General features: G+C 44.8%; 2 protein-coding genes across 4 annotated transcripts in view; one reads left to right on the forward strand and one right to left on the reverse strand.

Moving 5' to 3' along the window:
• Positions 1–610, reverse strand: part of LOC115302720 (acyl-coenzyme A thioesterase 1-like) — a 50043-nt gene extending 49433 nt beyond the window's left edge. For 2 of the 3 annotated variants that reach the window (XM_029952662.1, XM_029952664.1), the window contains exon 1: positions 147–610. In XM_029952662.1, the coding sequence (XP_029808522.1) occupies positions 147–590 (444 nt within the window). In that variant the 5' untranslated portion in view covers positions 591–610. Of the gene's footprint in view, positions 1–19 lie in introns of all 3 variants that reach the window. The other variant, XM_029952663.1, reaches the window with a different exon arrangement.
• Positions 54–12999, forward strand: part of HEATR4 (HEAT repeat containing 4) — a 49647-nt gene continuing 36701 nt past the window's right edge. Inside the window, exons 1-4 of the mRNA XM_029952661.1 lie at positions 54–753; positions 9505–10436; positions 11594–11781; positions 12785–12925. Coding sequence (XP_029808521.1) covers positions 9568–10436; positions 11594–11781; positions 12785–12925 — 1198 coding nt within the window. The 5' untranslated portion in view covers positions 54–753; positions 9505–9567. The remainder of the gene's footprint in view (positions 754–9504; positions 10437–11593; positions 11782–12784; positions 12926–12999) is intronic.

Genomic DNA, 12999 nt, shown 5'->3' on the forward strand with positions numbered 1-12999 from the left:
TGGGACGCAAGGCACTCACCGGGCGGCAGGAAGAGCGTGGCGCGCACCCGGCCCTCGCGCACCGGCACCCGCCGCACCCCCGGCCGCAGGAAGTCGCGCTCCAGCACCGCCCGGCCCAGGAGCCGCCCGGCCTCCGGCTCGTGGCCCTCGAGCACCTCCAGCTCCACGGCGAAGGGCGTCTCCACGTCCCGCTTCATAAACCGCCAAAAAGGCTTCTCGGGCTCCAGCGCCCAGAGCAGCCCCATGGGCTCGAGCCCCGTGAAGCTGCCGCCCAGCGCGGGCGCGCGCGCCAAGTCCAGGAGGCCGCGGACGTCCGCCTGGTACCGCGCGTGGGACCGGAAGAGCGCGCCCTTCTCGTCGCGCAGGGACGCGCGCAGCGTGACGGGCTGTCCCGGGGCCAGCCCGCGCACGGCGATGCGCACGGGCTCGTCCCAGCTGCTGCTGCCCGCGGGCTCCAGGCTCCAGGTCGCTGTCCTCCGGGCAGGTGCCCAGGAGACTCGGCCACCAGACCATAGCTCTGGAGAGCCTGACAGCTGACCCCATCGGCGGAGTCTAGAAGCTCGCAGTATAGCCGCAGAGGAGACCACCATTTTGCCTTTTGATTTTGACCTCTTTTCAACTAAACATAGTAGAGAAAGTTAGAAACCGGAAGAGACCCCCTAGTGGCAGGCTGCCTCAAGTGTATGCTGAGCGCCCCATGCGGCCAAGCAGCCAGCCAAATTGAACTTGGAGGGCCAGACTACTGCAGATCAGGTCAGTAGTTTACCTTTCTTTCTTTTTTTTTTTTTTTTTTGTTTATGTTTCTTTTCTTTATTTTTGAGAGACAGAGAGAGACAGCTGGAGCAGGGGAGGGTCAGAGAGAAAGCGAGATACAGAATCTGAAACAGGCTCCAGGCTCTGTGCTAGCTGTCAGCACAGAGCCTGACGCAGGGCTCGAACCCACAACCGTGAGATCATGACCTGAGCCGAAGCCGGATGCTTAACCGACTGAGCCACCCAGGCGCCCCAGTAGTTTACTTTTAAAAGAAAGAGCCAGGCAATGAGAAAGAATGAAATATGGCCATTTGTAGCAAGGTGGATGGACCTTGAGGGTGTCATGCTAAGCGAAATTAAGTCAGGTGGAGAAGGACAGATACCCTATGTTTGCACTCATAGGTCTAACAGAAGAACAGGAGAAACCTAATGGAGGACCAGGGGGAGGGGAAGAGGGAAAGAGACTTGGGGAGAGAGAGGGACGCAAAACATGAGAGACTGTCAAATACTGAAACCAAACTAGGGTTGAAGGGGGAGCGGGAGGGGGAAAGAGGTGGTGGTAACGGAGGAGGGCACTTGTGGGGAAGAGCACTGGGTGTTATATGGAAACCAATTTGGCAATACACTAAAAAAAAAAAAAAAAAGAAAGAAAGAAAGAAAGAGCCAGGGGCGCCTGGAGCATCTGGGTGGCTCAGGTGGTTAAGCATCAGATGAGCTCATGATCTCCTGATCTCACAGTTCATTTTAAGTGTGGATCATGGTGTTTGGCTTATGTGTTTACCTGTGTATATGCTTGTCTTCTACACTACCCTACATTTTAGGGGCCTGCAGTCTTATTAGCTGTGTGACCTCAACTTCATTCCTAAGAGGTGTAAAAATAGCCAAATGAGATCATAGTACATTGTCAAGTTGCTGTGTTTAGGCAAACGTGATCTCTCTCTCATCTAGAACATTTCACCTTTTCCCCACTTTTTTTTTAAGTCAAGTCTTCTAAAATTTTTTTAATGTTTATTTTTGAGAGAAAGAAAGAGAGAGACCGAGCACGAATGGGGGAAGGGCAGAGAGAGAGAGAGATACAGAATCCAAAGCAGGCTCCAGGCTCCATGCGGGCAGCACATAGTCCCGTATGGGGCTCGAACCCACAAACTGCAAGATCATGACCTAAAAGGAAGTCAGACATTCCACCACCAACTGAGCCACCCAGGCACCCCTCTTGAACTTTTTCATAAGCTGTGGGTTCTACCCAGTAGTGGTTTTTTCATCAAAATTAACTTCAGGGCCTTTCCAAGGCCTTGTATTTGATTTCACAGTCATGATTTTCAAGCCCACAAAACCTGTGTTTGCCACTGCTCCCAATAAGGCCACCAAGGACTTTCTGAACCAAGCCTTTTTACTTAATTTCAAATGTTATGTCTGCTGGTCATTAATCATGCAACTCCCTATAGCTCTAGTGACTTTTGCACTGGTTCTGTGGGATATTTCAGTGTATCTTGTGCACAGAAACTAAAGAAAGTAAATAATAATAGCTAGTTCTTAATCCTTACAAGAAACTTATGTGAAAATTAAGGACTGGAGAGGTGAAATGATTTGCTAGAGATCAAACAACTTGAAATACTGGGATTTATATCTTTACAATCAGACTCCAGAGTCTGTGCTCTGAACCATTATGCCTTTTTTTTAAAGTCTATTTATTTTGAGAGACAGTGCACACATAAGCATGAGGGAGGAGCAGAGGGAGAGAGAGAATCCCAAGCAGGCTCAGCTTGGAGCCTGATGTGGGCCATGATCCCACCACAGTGAGATCATGACCTTAGCTGAAATCAGGGTGGGTCCTTAACCAACTGAGCCACCCAGGTGTCCTGTATTTTCAGTAGTTTTAATTTTCTTCTTTGTCCAGAATTTCTTTCAGAAATAACTTTTATAATTAAACAGTGTTTTAAAATTGTATATGCCAACATAAAATTTACCATTTTAACCATTTTGTTTTAAGTGGACTTCACCCCCAGAACAGGGCCCAAACCCATAACCCGGAGATCAAGACCCAAGCAGAGGGGTGCCTGGGCTGCTCTGTCCATTGGGTATCCAACCATTGGTCTCTGCTTGGGTCTTTTTGTTTTTTAATTTTTAAAAAATTTTTTTGAGAAATAGAGAGAGACAGAGCATGAGCAGGGGAAGGGCAGAGAGAAGGGGAGACATAGAATCCAAAGCAGACTCCAGGCTCTGAGCGGTCAGCACAGAGATAATACCATAACCTGAGTTGAAGTCGGACACTCAACCATCTTAAAACCATTTTTAAGTATATAGTTAAGTATACTCACATTGTTGTGCAAGCATCCCACTCACCACTGTCCATCTCCAGAACTTTTTCATCACCCAAACTGAAAACCCCCACAGTGCCTGGAAACTGCTCTTCCACTTTCTGTCTTTAGAAATTTGACTGTGCTAGGTACCTCATATAAGTGGAATCAAACAGTATTTGTCTGTTTATTCCAGTTAGTGTGTCTTTCAGGTCCATCCACATATGTAGCATGTATCCGAATTTCCTTCTCTTTTAAGGTGAATAATATTCTATTACATGTATGCAACGTATTTTGTTTATGCATTCATCGACCGATGGATTTGCTATTGTGAATGCACTGTGAACATGGGTGTACACATACCTGCATAAGGACCCCTGCTTTCAAATCTTTTGGGTATATGCTCAGAAGTAGTAGAATTGCTGGATCACATGGTAATTCTGTTTAATTAAAAAAAATTTTTAACATTTATTTATTTTTGAGAGACAGAAAGATAGAGGGAGACACACAACCTGAAGTGGGCAGGCTCCAGGTTCCTGTCAACACAGAGCTTGATGTGGGGCTCGAACTCACAAACTGAGATCATGACCTGAGCGGAAGTTGGACACTTAACCAACTGAGCCACCTAGGCACCCCTGTTTTAATATTTTTATGTTTGTATTTATTTTTGAGACAGACAGACAGAGTGTGAGCAGGGGAGGGGCAGAGAGAGAGGGAGATAGAATCTGAAGCAGGCTCTAGGCTTAGAGCTGTCAGCACAGAGCCCAGTGGGCTTGAACTCACAAACTGTGAGATCATGACCTGAGTCAAAGTCGGATGCCTCGCTGACTCAGCCACCCAGGCACCCCAATTCTGTTTAATTTTTTAAGTCTTTCAGTCTTTTCATCTCCGAGACCATGTCTTTTCACCTTTTTCTAAGGGTCCCAGGGTCTGAGCACAGCTCGAGCCCAGGCACTGAAGTGAATGCTCAGGTTGGTCAGCAAGTGTTGGTAACCACCCAGATAGTATGGCCCCAGGTCAACAACACAGACAGAACCTTATGCCCAGAAATCTTCCCTGTTGTCAGGACAAATTAGTTCTCTAAGGGAACTCCTCAAGACCAGTATTCTGGAGGTCTGGGATTTTACTAGGAGAAATACAGGATCTGAAGAGCCCCTTTGTGAAAATAGTGTCATCAGCTGATAATCTAGCCAGAATTTGGGGAGCAGGAGAGATGGAATTGAACTACATGAAGGAAAGAGATTGAGTGGGGGTGGTGATGAAAGGCGAAGGGAAAAGACCTCAAACACAGACCCATTCTACTTCACTATTTGTTCTATCATCCTAGTAATCTGAAGCATGCCAGAGCTGGATGTTCATGTGTTCACTTCTTTGCCTTTTCTCAGCAGTCCTTATGAAGCCTGGTGGGGGTAAAATATTGAGCTGCACAGACCTAGAGGAGTGTTTTCAAAGGATGACCAAGAAATCCTTTGTGGCATCAATCAATAAATACAATGCAATTTCCCGAAGTTGTTTACAAAAGGAAATTAAATAAATAGCCGAAGATGCCACTGATGGAACCTGCAAATTCTGGGAGTAGACTCATGGAATTCTAACAAGGTGGTTGCCTGGTAACTAATATAAACAACTCTGGAACCTAAGAAACTAAGGAAGGTTTAAGATGCTTTCTTCTGATGACTGTGTTGTAAGAGGCCATTTTGAAGGCTTCTACTTTACCAGTTCCTGAAAATAGCTTTTGTCAGCCAAATGATGTAAGAGAGCATGAAGTAGTTGAAAAGATTTTGGATTAGATGTCAAAAGGGTCAGTATCATTTCAGGTATCAATCACTACTGTGATCTCAGTAATGTTTCTTCTCTCTGGGCCTCAGTTTTGATATCTACAAGATATAAGAGTCAGAACGAGTCATCTTTCTGGCAGTTTCCTTCGTAATCTCAGGAGTCAGCAGTATATCTGTGTGAGTACATGGCAAGGAACAGGAATAAGAAAGTAGAGGGGGAAAAAATGAAGGAACTTCCTAATTAAAAAAAAAAAAAAGAGGCAGCAGAGAGAAAGGAGTGTGAAACAAACCAGGTTGAGGCTGTGTTCCCTGATCCTGCTTTCTCTCCACCACCAAGCTTCCCTCATATATCCCAAATACAGCTCTTGGGGCTGTGGCTTCTCTAAATTTAATGTGTATGAACACCCCTGAGAGCTGGTTAAAATGCAGATTTCTAGGCCTCACTTGCAGCCTACTCAATCAATATTCTGGGGTGTAGCACACAGTATTCCTCATTTTTGAAAAAGTTTTAACGTTTATTTTTGAGACAGAGAGAGATGTTACACAAGCAGGGGAGGGGCAGAGAGAGGGGGAGACACAGAATCCAAAGCAGGCTCCAGGCTCTGAACTTTCAGCACAGAGGCCAAACCCACCAACTGTGAGATCCGTGACCTGAGCTGCAGTCGGATGCTTAACTGACTGAGCCACCCAGGTGTTCCTGGCATTCTACATTTTAACAAGCTCCTCAAATGATTTTGATGCAGAAGGTCTTTAACCATTAACACTGTCATAGAAGCTGACTCTCCCTCTTGAGCCCTACCTTAGAATCTGGAGTCTATTACTTTTCAAAAGCTCTCAGAAATACTGTGCTAAGATTGCTTTTTAGCCTTCATTGACAGTTTCTGCTGCTTTAATAGCAAGGAAAAAGCAAGGTATTATTCCTTTTAGCATGAGTCATTCAGCCCACCTCAATTATTTCTGGAGAAGAAAGGTACCAGACCAGGGGTGAGGGCAGGGGAAAATTTGGAACCTCCGAGATATCACTTATTTTGAATCTGGATTCTTCTGTTAGGTTTTACTTGGAAGCAGGTGGCCTTGCCCTTCCGGCACTACTCCTGCCTGTCTAGCCCGGTTCTGAGAGGTGCAGAGATAATATTGCTGTTTATCAGCTTGTGGGGCCTGGTCTGCAGTTATGCCAGGTTTGACTACTGGACGCCATGGGTTCAATGTCTTACACTCTCAGTACACAAAAGCACCTGGAGCTGGCACCCTGTTGTGTTTTAAAGTAGTCTCCACGCCCAACGTAGGGCTCGAACTCAGGACCCTAAGATCAGAAGTCACATGCTCTACTGACTATGCCAGCCATGCACCCCCTGCTTTTGGTTCTTAAGGCACTGTTTGTTGGGAGAGGACTTTGCCTCAATGTTGGTCGAGGTGACATTTAAGTTTGGATAATATGGAGCCCCCAAACTCCATTCTAGGTTTTTTTTCTTCCACTATATCCACCTTTTCTTTTAATTGCCTAGGGCCCCAGTATTCCTAACCTGTTCCCTAAGTGCCAAATGCACCATCTAACTGTGGGACCCCAGAGACTTGCTTTCTAGCAGTCCAGTCCATACTATAAATCAGTTAATAATTCCTCATAGTTATATAATACTTTGAAGCTTGCAAAACAAACTTTCATACTTGCTCCTTAATTTTGAGCTTACACCAAATTAGACATCAAACTCTATTTTAAGACTGGCAAACTGAGACCAACTAGAAATATTAAATCATTTCCCTAAGGTAACATGTTGGGGAAGTGCAGAACCTGACCTTAAACTTGTCTTCTGACCCTATGTCTGTCTTGGACAAATCTCTTTTGACCAAACCCTTCAACATGCTGTCCTTTTCTCATTCCTTTTCAAAACACATCAGGTGTTACCCTTCTAGATTACCCTTCAGCTAGATTTAAAACCTGGCTGTTCTTTTCAACAAGCTGCCTTATTAGATGAGAATAACTATCCCTTGAGAATTTACAATAAATGGCAATGCTAACGTGGTATTCTCTCTGGGGATGCTGGCACTGTAACCAAAGATTCTGTGTGTCACAGGCTAAAGAGTGTGTGTGCGTGTGTGTGTGTGTGTGTGTGTGTGTGTGTGTGTGTATACACATCAGGACACCCAAGTCATTCCATATAGGCATCCTGAGGTGAAGCTGGTCCATCCGTTTTTTACAATTTAGGATCAAAATGCCCCCTACCTTAGGAGCAAGATATTGACACACTGATATGTTAAGACTGATAAAATGTTCTATTAAGCAATACACAAGGCACAAGAACACTAATATTGTTTCCATTTAATAATTCATCTTCAATCAGTGAGAGTAAGCACTGGTTCAGGAAAACTATCACTTGTGACCACCTTCTAACCTTGCCATAACTTTTTTATATTGACTTTTAAAATACTCAGAGCACTCATGGCCATGTTGCCTTCATGGTTGTGAAGAAATGGAACAAATGAATTTAGTCTTGTGTGCAAAAAAAAATCCTGGCAGGATATCATACTAATCACGTATGACTTCATTTGAGTGACATCTAGAAAAAAGCAGGCTCTTAACAAAAAGAAATACACCAATAGGTCAGATTTCATACACAGAAGAAAGTAGAAATATTCAATCAATCATCATCATCATCATCATCATCATCATCAACGAAGCCTTGGGAAGCCAGTGTGGCATGAAGGCAAAGTGCTCTGAAGTTGGAATCTGGCAGCTAGATTTAAAACCTGGCTGTTCTGCTAATGGCCTGTGTGACCTGAAGCAATTTACTTACCACTCTGAGCCTCAGCTTCTTCTCACTCACTTCAAGACCATAATATCTTCCCTATGTGAAGCCCTTAGTAAAGCGTAGGCATACCTCATTTTTATCATGCCTTACCTTACTGCACTTCGCAGAGATTGCATTTTCTACAGATTGAAGATTTGTGGCAACCCTGTGTCAAGCAAGTCTATCAGTTCCATTTTTTCAACAGCATTTGCTTACTCTGTATTTCTGTGTCACATTTTGGTAATTCTTGCAATGTTTCAGATTTTTTCATTATTATTATATTTGTTATGGCAATCTCTGATCATGACTTACTGAAAGCTCAAATGATGGTTGCATTTTTTAATTAAGGTATGAACTTTTTTTTAAGTTTATTTATTTTGAGAGAGAGGTAGAGAGAGAGAAAGAGAGCAAGTGGGGAAAGGGCAGAAAGAGAAAGAATCCCAAGCAGGGTCTGCAGTGTCAGCACAAAGTTCAATGTGGGGCTCAAACTCATGAACCGTGAGATCATGACCTGAGCCCAAGTCAGACGGCTAACTAACTGAGCCACCCAGGCGCCCCTGAACATTGTTTATTAAGTATGCTATTGCATACTCAGTTAATATTTAACTTTTACATGCACTTGGGAAACCAAAAATTCCATTAGACTCACTTTTATTATGATATTTTCTTGACTGCAGTTGTCTGGAATGAAACCCACAATATCTCTGAGGTATGTCTATACTCTGTAATTTCAGTTATCAGTATAAGACTAAGGAAGGACTTCAGATGGAAAACTTTTTTAATGTTTATTTATTTTTCAAGGGTAGGGAGGGGCAGAAAGAAACAGAGAATCCAAAGCAGGCTCCAGGCTGTCAGCATAGAGCCCAACATGGGGCTCAAATTCACAAAACTGGGAGATCATGACCTGAGCTGAAACCAAGAGTCCGACACCTAACTGACACAGCCACCCATGCACCCCCAGAAGGAAAATTTTTTAAAAAGCAGTAAATGTAGGCTAGCTAAAACCTGGAAACAGCTTGCCCCAATAATTAAGGAAGAGGTGATTTACCTATTTGGTGAAATATCCTCTAGCTGTTAAACACTTTAACAGTGAGGACTATGCAGAAGATGGTAAAGTACTGGGTAATTTGGAAGGGTAGCAGAGAGAGAAGACCTGATCCTTGGGCAGAATAGTTAGACAGCCGAATATTTAACAATGTGAGGTGTCATAGGATTGAGAGGTAAAATTACTGGTATGGAATCATTGTATTGTACACCTGAAACTAACACTGTATGTTTTTAATACTGGCATTAAAAAAACAAACTGATAAGAAACTGGTACAGAGTAGAAGTGATTTATAAATCTGGGTGGGACATGGAGGCCTGGATAGGTCAAGAAAGTTATGGAGCAGGTAGGAACTGACTGAGGCCTGGAAGAATGGACAAAATTTGTCAAAGATGGAGGAAAGGGTAATGCACATAGCGGGCACAGAAGGAGGCTGCACTCTGTGGAGGGAGGGATGGGCGGAGATGAGCTAAGATACTCGAGAGGTTACAACTGGACAAGGTCATAAACTTGGGTCACACTCATGAGAACCCTGAATGCTAGGCAGAAGTATCTGAACTTTATGCTTTTATAAATAAGCCTTTTGAACCTACATAAAGCACCATTTGAGGAAAAATGAGGGGCTGAACTTTGGGGACAAATGGGAGACCTGGAAGCAAGAGGCTGATATAAGGAATATTTAGAATGTTCACCATTTTTTTTTTTTATCTTTCTTCTAATTCATGTGGCCTCTCCCCACTCTGCCCCACCCCCGCTCCCATTATCTGTCTTCCCATTTCTGCCCTTTCTGTTACCAATTTCTGCTGACTTAGAGCTCTCACCAGTTCCTCCCATCCCCTCTACAGATTCCTGGTTACACCTCCAAGCCCTGCAGACGCAGTGTGGAAGGAAGCCTTTGCTGGGAAAGAATGACCACAACCCAATATGAAAAGACCTTTCTTTCCCACCATTTCCATCAGTCGCTCCCACCACGGCTGGGATGGGGCATGTTATTTACCCCCTGGAAACCAAGGAACAAGGAGAAATGTGCCTCCACCTCCAGCGTACCTCCAGTCTACGACTTTAGCACACATCGCTGTGCACACCTCAAGAACCAATATCTGAAAAAGGCTGCTACAAGCCTTACTTTCTCTAAGGAGGTGGTATGGCAGCGAGGGCTTCCCAGCATCCCTTTCAGCCAGTACAACTTTGACCATCTCTACAATGCAGACCACATCATTCAGCCTACCCAGTTCAGGAGGGCCCAATCTGAGAAACCCATTGGCTTCAAGTTCATGGGCTCTTCAGGTCCCTCCCAGGCTAGGAAGACAGAAAGCTCTCCCAATCTTAAGAAACAGCTGAAGGAATCAAAGCCAGCACATGTGGTCAAGGCAAAACCTTGCCCTCTCATCCCTCATTCCTTTAGGGATCCAGACATGCTGGGTCTGTCAGTTTCTCCAGATGTGAACCTGGAAGAGAGGGAAGCCTGGCTTCCACCTTCTGAGAAGGAGGCCAGAGCCTGGGAAGCCATCATGCTGGAGAAGCTGAACAAGCGCACTGCCCGTTGGATCCAGAGCAAGCATCCCGTGAGGTCTGGGGTATCCCCCAACAAGTGGCAGAGCTTTCTGCGCCAGCAGTACGACTGGAGCCACATCCGGGATGAGCTTACTTCCACCAGTGACCTGGAGCTCTTGAAACAGCTAGAGGAAGAAGAAAGAAGAGAATTTGAGGATCGAAGTGTTATCCTGCCAACCCAGGAGAAAAAGAAGCCCAAGCTGCTGCTTCCTGTTTACTATAGGTAGACTGGCTGAGGCCTCTGGCACACCTTTGAGAATCCTTGGCTCCCCTTCAAGGACTCCTGAGTCAGTGCCAATTCCTTATTTCAAAATGTGCTGTCCCATCAACCTCTTGGGGTTCTCCCTTGCCAACCTGTTCTCTAAGATCTCTGTAAAGTGAGGTTTCACAGCCCTGGCACTACTGACCTCCTGGGCTGGATAATCCTATTGTGGGCATCTGCCTTATACCTTGTAGGATGTTTAGTAACACCCCACTGGATGCCAGCAGCACTCTCCATTTTTGACAACCTGAGAGGTCTCCAGTCATTGACACATGTCCCCTTAAGAGACAAAGTCACTCCCAGTTGAGAACCACTGCTTTTAAAGGGATTGGTTTTGGGCCTTTCCTAACAGACTGAGCAATTCTGCTGATTCAGTTACAATCCAGATGCTCCCAGAAATGTATCCATGTAGAGAATAAGAAGGCAGAGGCCTCAAGGCTCTGAGGTTTGGTCCTGCCTCGCTTTGAATAAGGAGCCAATGTGTCAGTGCCTCACAAACAAGCTGGCAGCAGGACAGAGAACTAAACTGGAGGGAAGATTACTGCATATTTCTGACTGCTTCCTCCTCATTGATAGCTAGTTGGAAAACTGGAGCTAGTAAAATGTCCCTGGGTTCCCAAAAGCGAACTAAAAGTGGGAATCCATTAATTTATCCATTTATCGGATAAATATAAGTTGCATTCCCACTACTTGCCAGGTACTCTGCAAAGTGCTGGGAATACAAAGTAAATCGGAGATATGGACCCTATAAGAAGCTTATATATTCACTGGGGTGGAAAGACATTAAATAAGCACAACCATGATAAAATGAAATACTGTAGGAATTGGTTCCCTTTCCCATGTCAGTGAACCTCTAAGGGCACCAATGTTTTAAAAAAAGAAGGCTGGGAGCATGGCCACTGTCATACTGTCCAGGGATAACTCTATTAGAGGAGGAGGAAAGTGGCTGCTGATAGGTACCTTCACATGGCACCTTGGGAGCAAAGTAATGAGTTAAACATAGGTGTTTTCCAGATGCTCATGTGAGTATGAGGTGAGCTTAAAGAGGGTGGGTCTGATGGAAAGCAGGAAGTCCATCTCCTACCTTTCCCTTCTCTCCCTCTCTCCCTCCTGCTAAGATTGCCCAATTACTTGCCGAAAGTGCAGACAGGTGAAATTATGCCTGACAACAATAAGACAGCTGAGGACATTAAAGGAAAGAACATCTACCAGCCTCCAAACCAGAGGTACTTCCGACAGGTGAATCCTCGAGCTGGAAAGTTTGCTTACTCCACAGACAACACCTTTGAACAGGAAATATACTTTGGTAATAGAGCTGGGGCGCTGTGCTGGGGGCTGTGGTGGACATGGAGCAGGAAGGTGGGAGGTAGCCAGAGGATGAAACAGTCATGGGTGTGGATAAGAGGTTCTGGATGACAAAGCTGTTCATGGCAACATCCCCTAGTTACCAGCACAGGTTTTTTACAGGGGGGTTGGAGGGTGGGAGGAGGCAGGCAGGTATCTGGTGGGGATGAAACTGTTCTCCCTCTTCCCCTTTCTCTATTCTCTTATCTTACTAAGGGGACTGTGGAGGGTCTGGTCGTAAAGTAAACAAATTTGGCTCTAGGAACCTCTTCTCTGTCTTCTTTCTTTCCCTTTGAGATAATCCCCCATTGAGGTGCTATGTTAGAAAAACATGGGATTTGAGTCTAGTGGAGCCTGGCTTAGCACCTTTCCACTAATCTCCAGAAATTATGTAATCCCGCTGAGCCTAATGTACCTTATTTGTAAAATATTAACCAATATGCACTTCAAGTAAAGAACATACAGGAAAGGATCTATAATGCTTCTTGGCCCATGCTCAATAAACGTCCACTACCTTCCCCTTCCATCTTGCTATCCTTTAGATGCCTGAACTTCCAAGATACACGATCTAGGTCTTATGTTCCAAGCATGTTCCTTGCCCCCATCTTGTTCTTAAACTGTCAACTGAAAGTCTTCCTGAAGCATTTAACAGAATTATTCAGATGAAGGTATTTATGACTGATAAGAAATGAATTAAATACCCCTTTATTAGTACTTAGCTTTTAATAGGGGACAATGTAAGTTAGACAGGTTCTGCTTTGGTTTCCAAGCCTCTGTGAAGCCAGCAGCTCATATATCCAAGTAACAATCACCTTCAAGGGATGCCCCCACATCATGGGAGTCACCAGTCCTAAGGGCTTAGAGTAAAGCAGAAGGAAACTGGGTCTGATCCTGGTGACTGAAAACCCAGCAAGACGGGAAGGAGGGTGGTACTAAGGACTCCTTATTTCTTTATCTGTTCACAGATGAAGTCCAGGTCATCCACCAAATTGGTGCAAAGAGAGACCATATTTTCCTGGAAAACTTCAATCAGTACAAGAAGCAGCTCTCTAAAGTTTTCCCTGAAACCCCGGAAAGGTGGACTTCCCAGCCAGTTCCTGATGCACGTAAGTGGGAAGTGGATAATAGGGGTGATGAGGGAAGTGTGGCTATTTCTTTAAGGACTGTTTCATAGGCTGGG

Source organism: Suricata suricatta, chromosome 9 (assembly GCF_006229205.1).
Source record: "Suricata suricatta isolate VVHF042 chromosome 9, meerkat_22Aug2017_6uvM2_HiC, whole genome shotgun sequence".
Lineage (NCBI taxonomy): Eukaryota > Metazoa > Chordata > Mammalia > Carnivora > Herpestidae > Suricata > Suricata suricatta.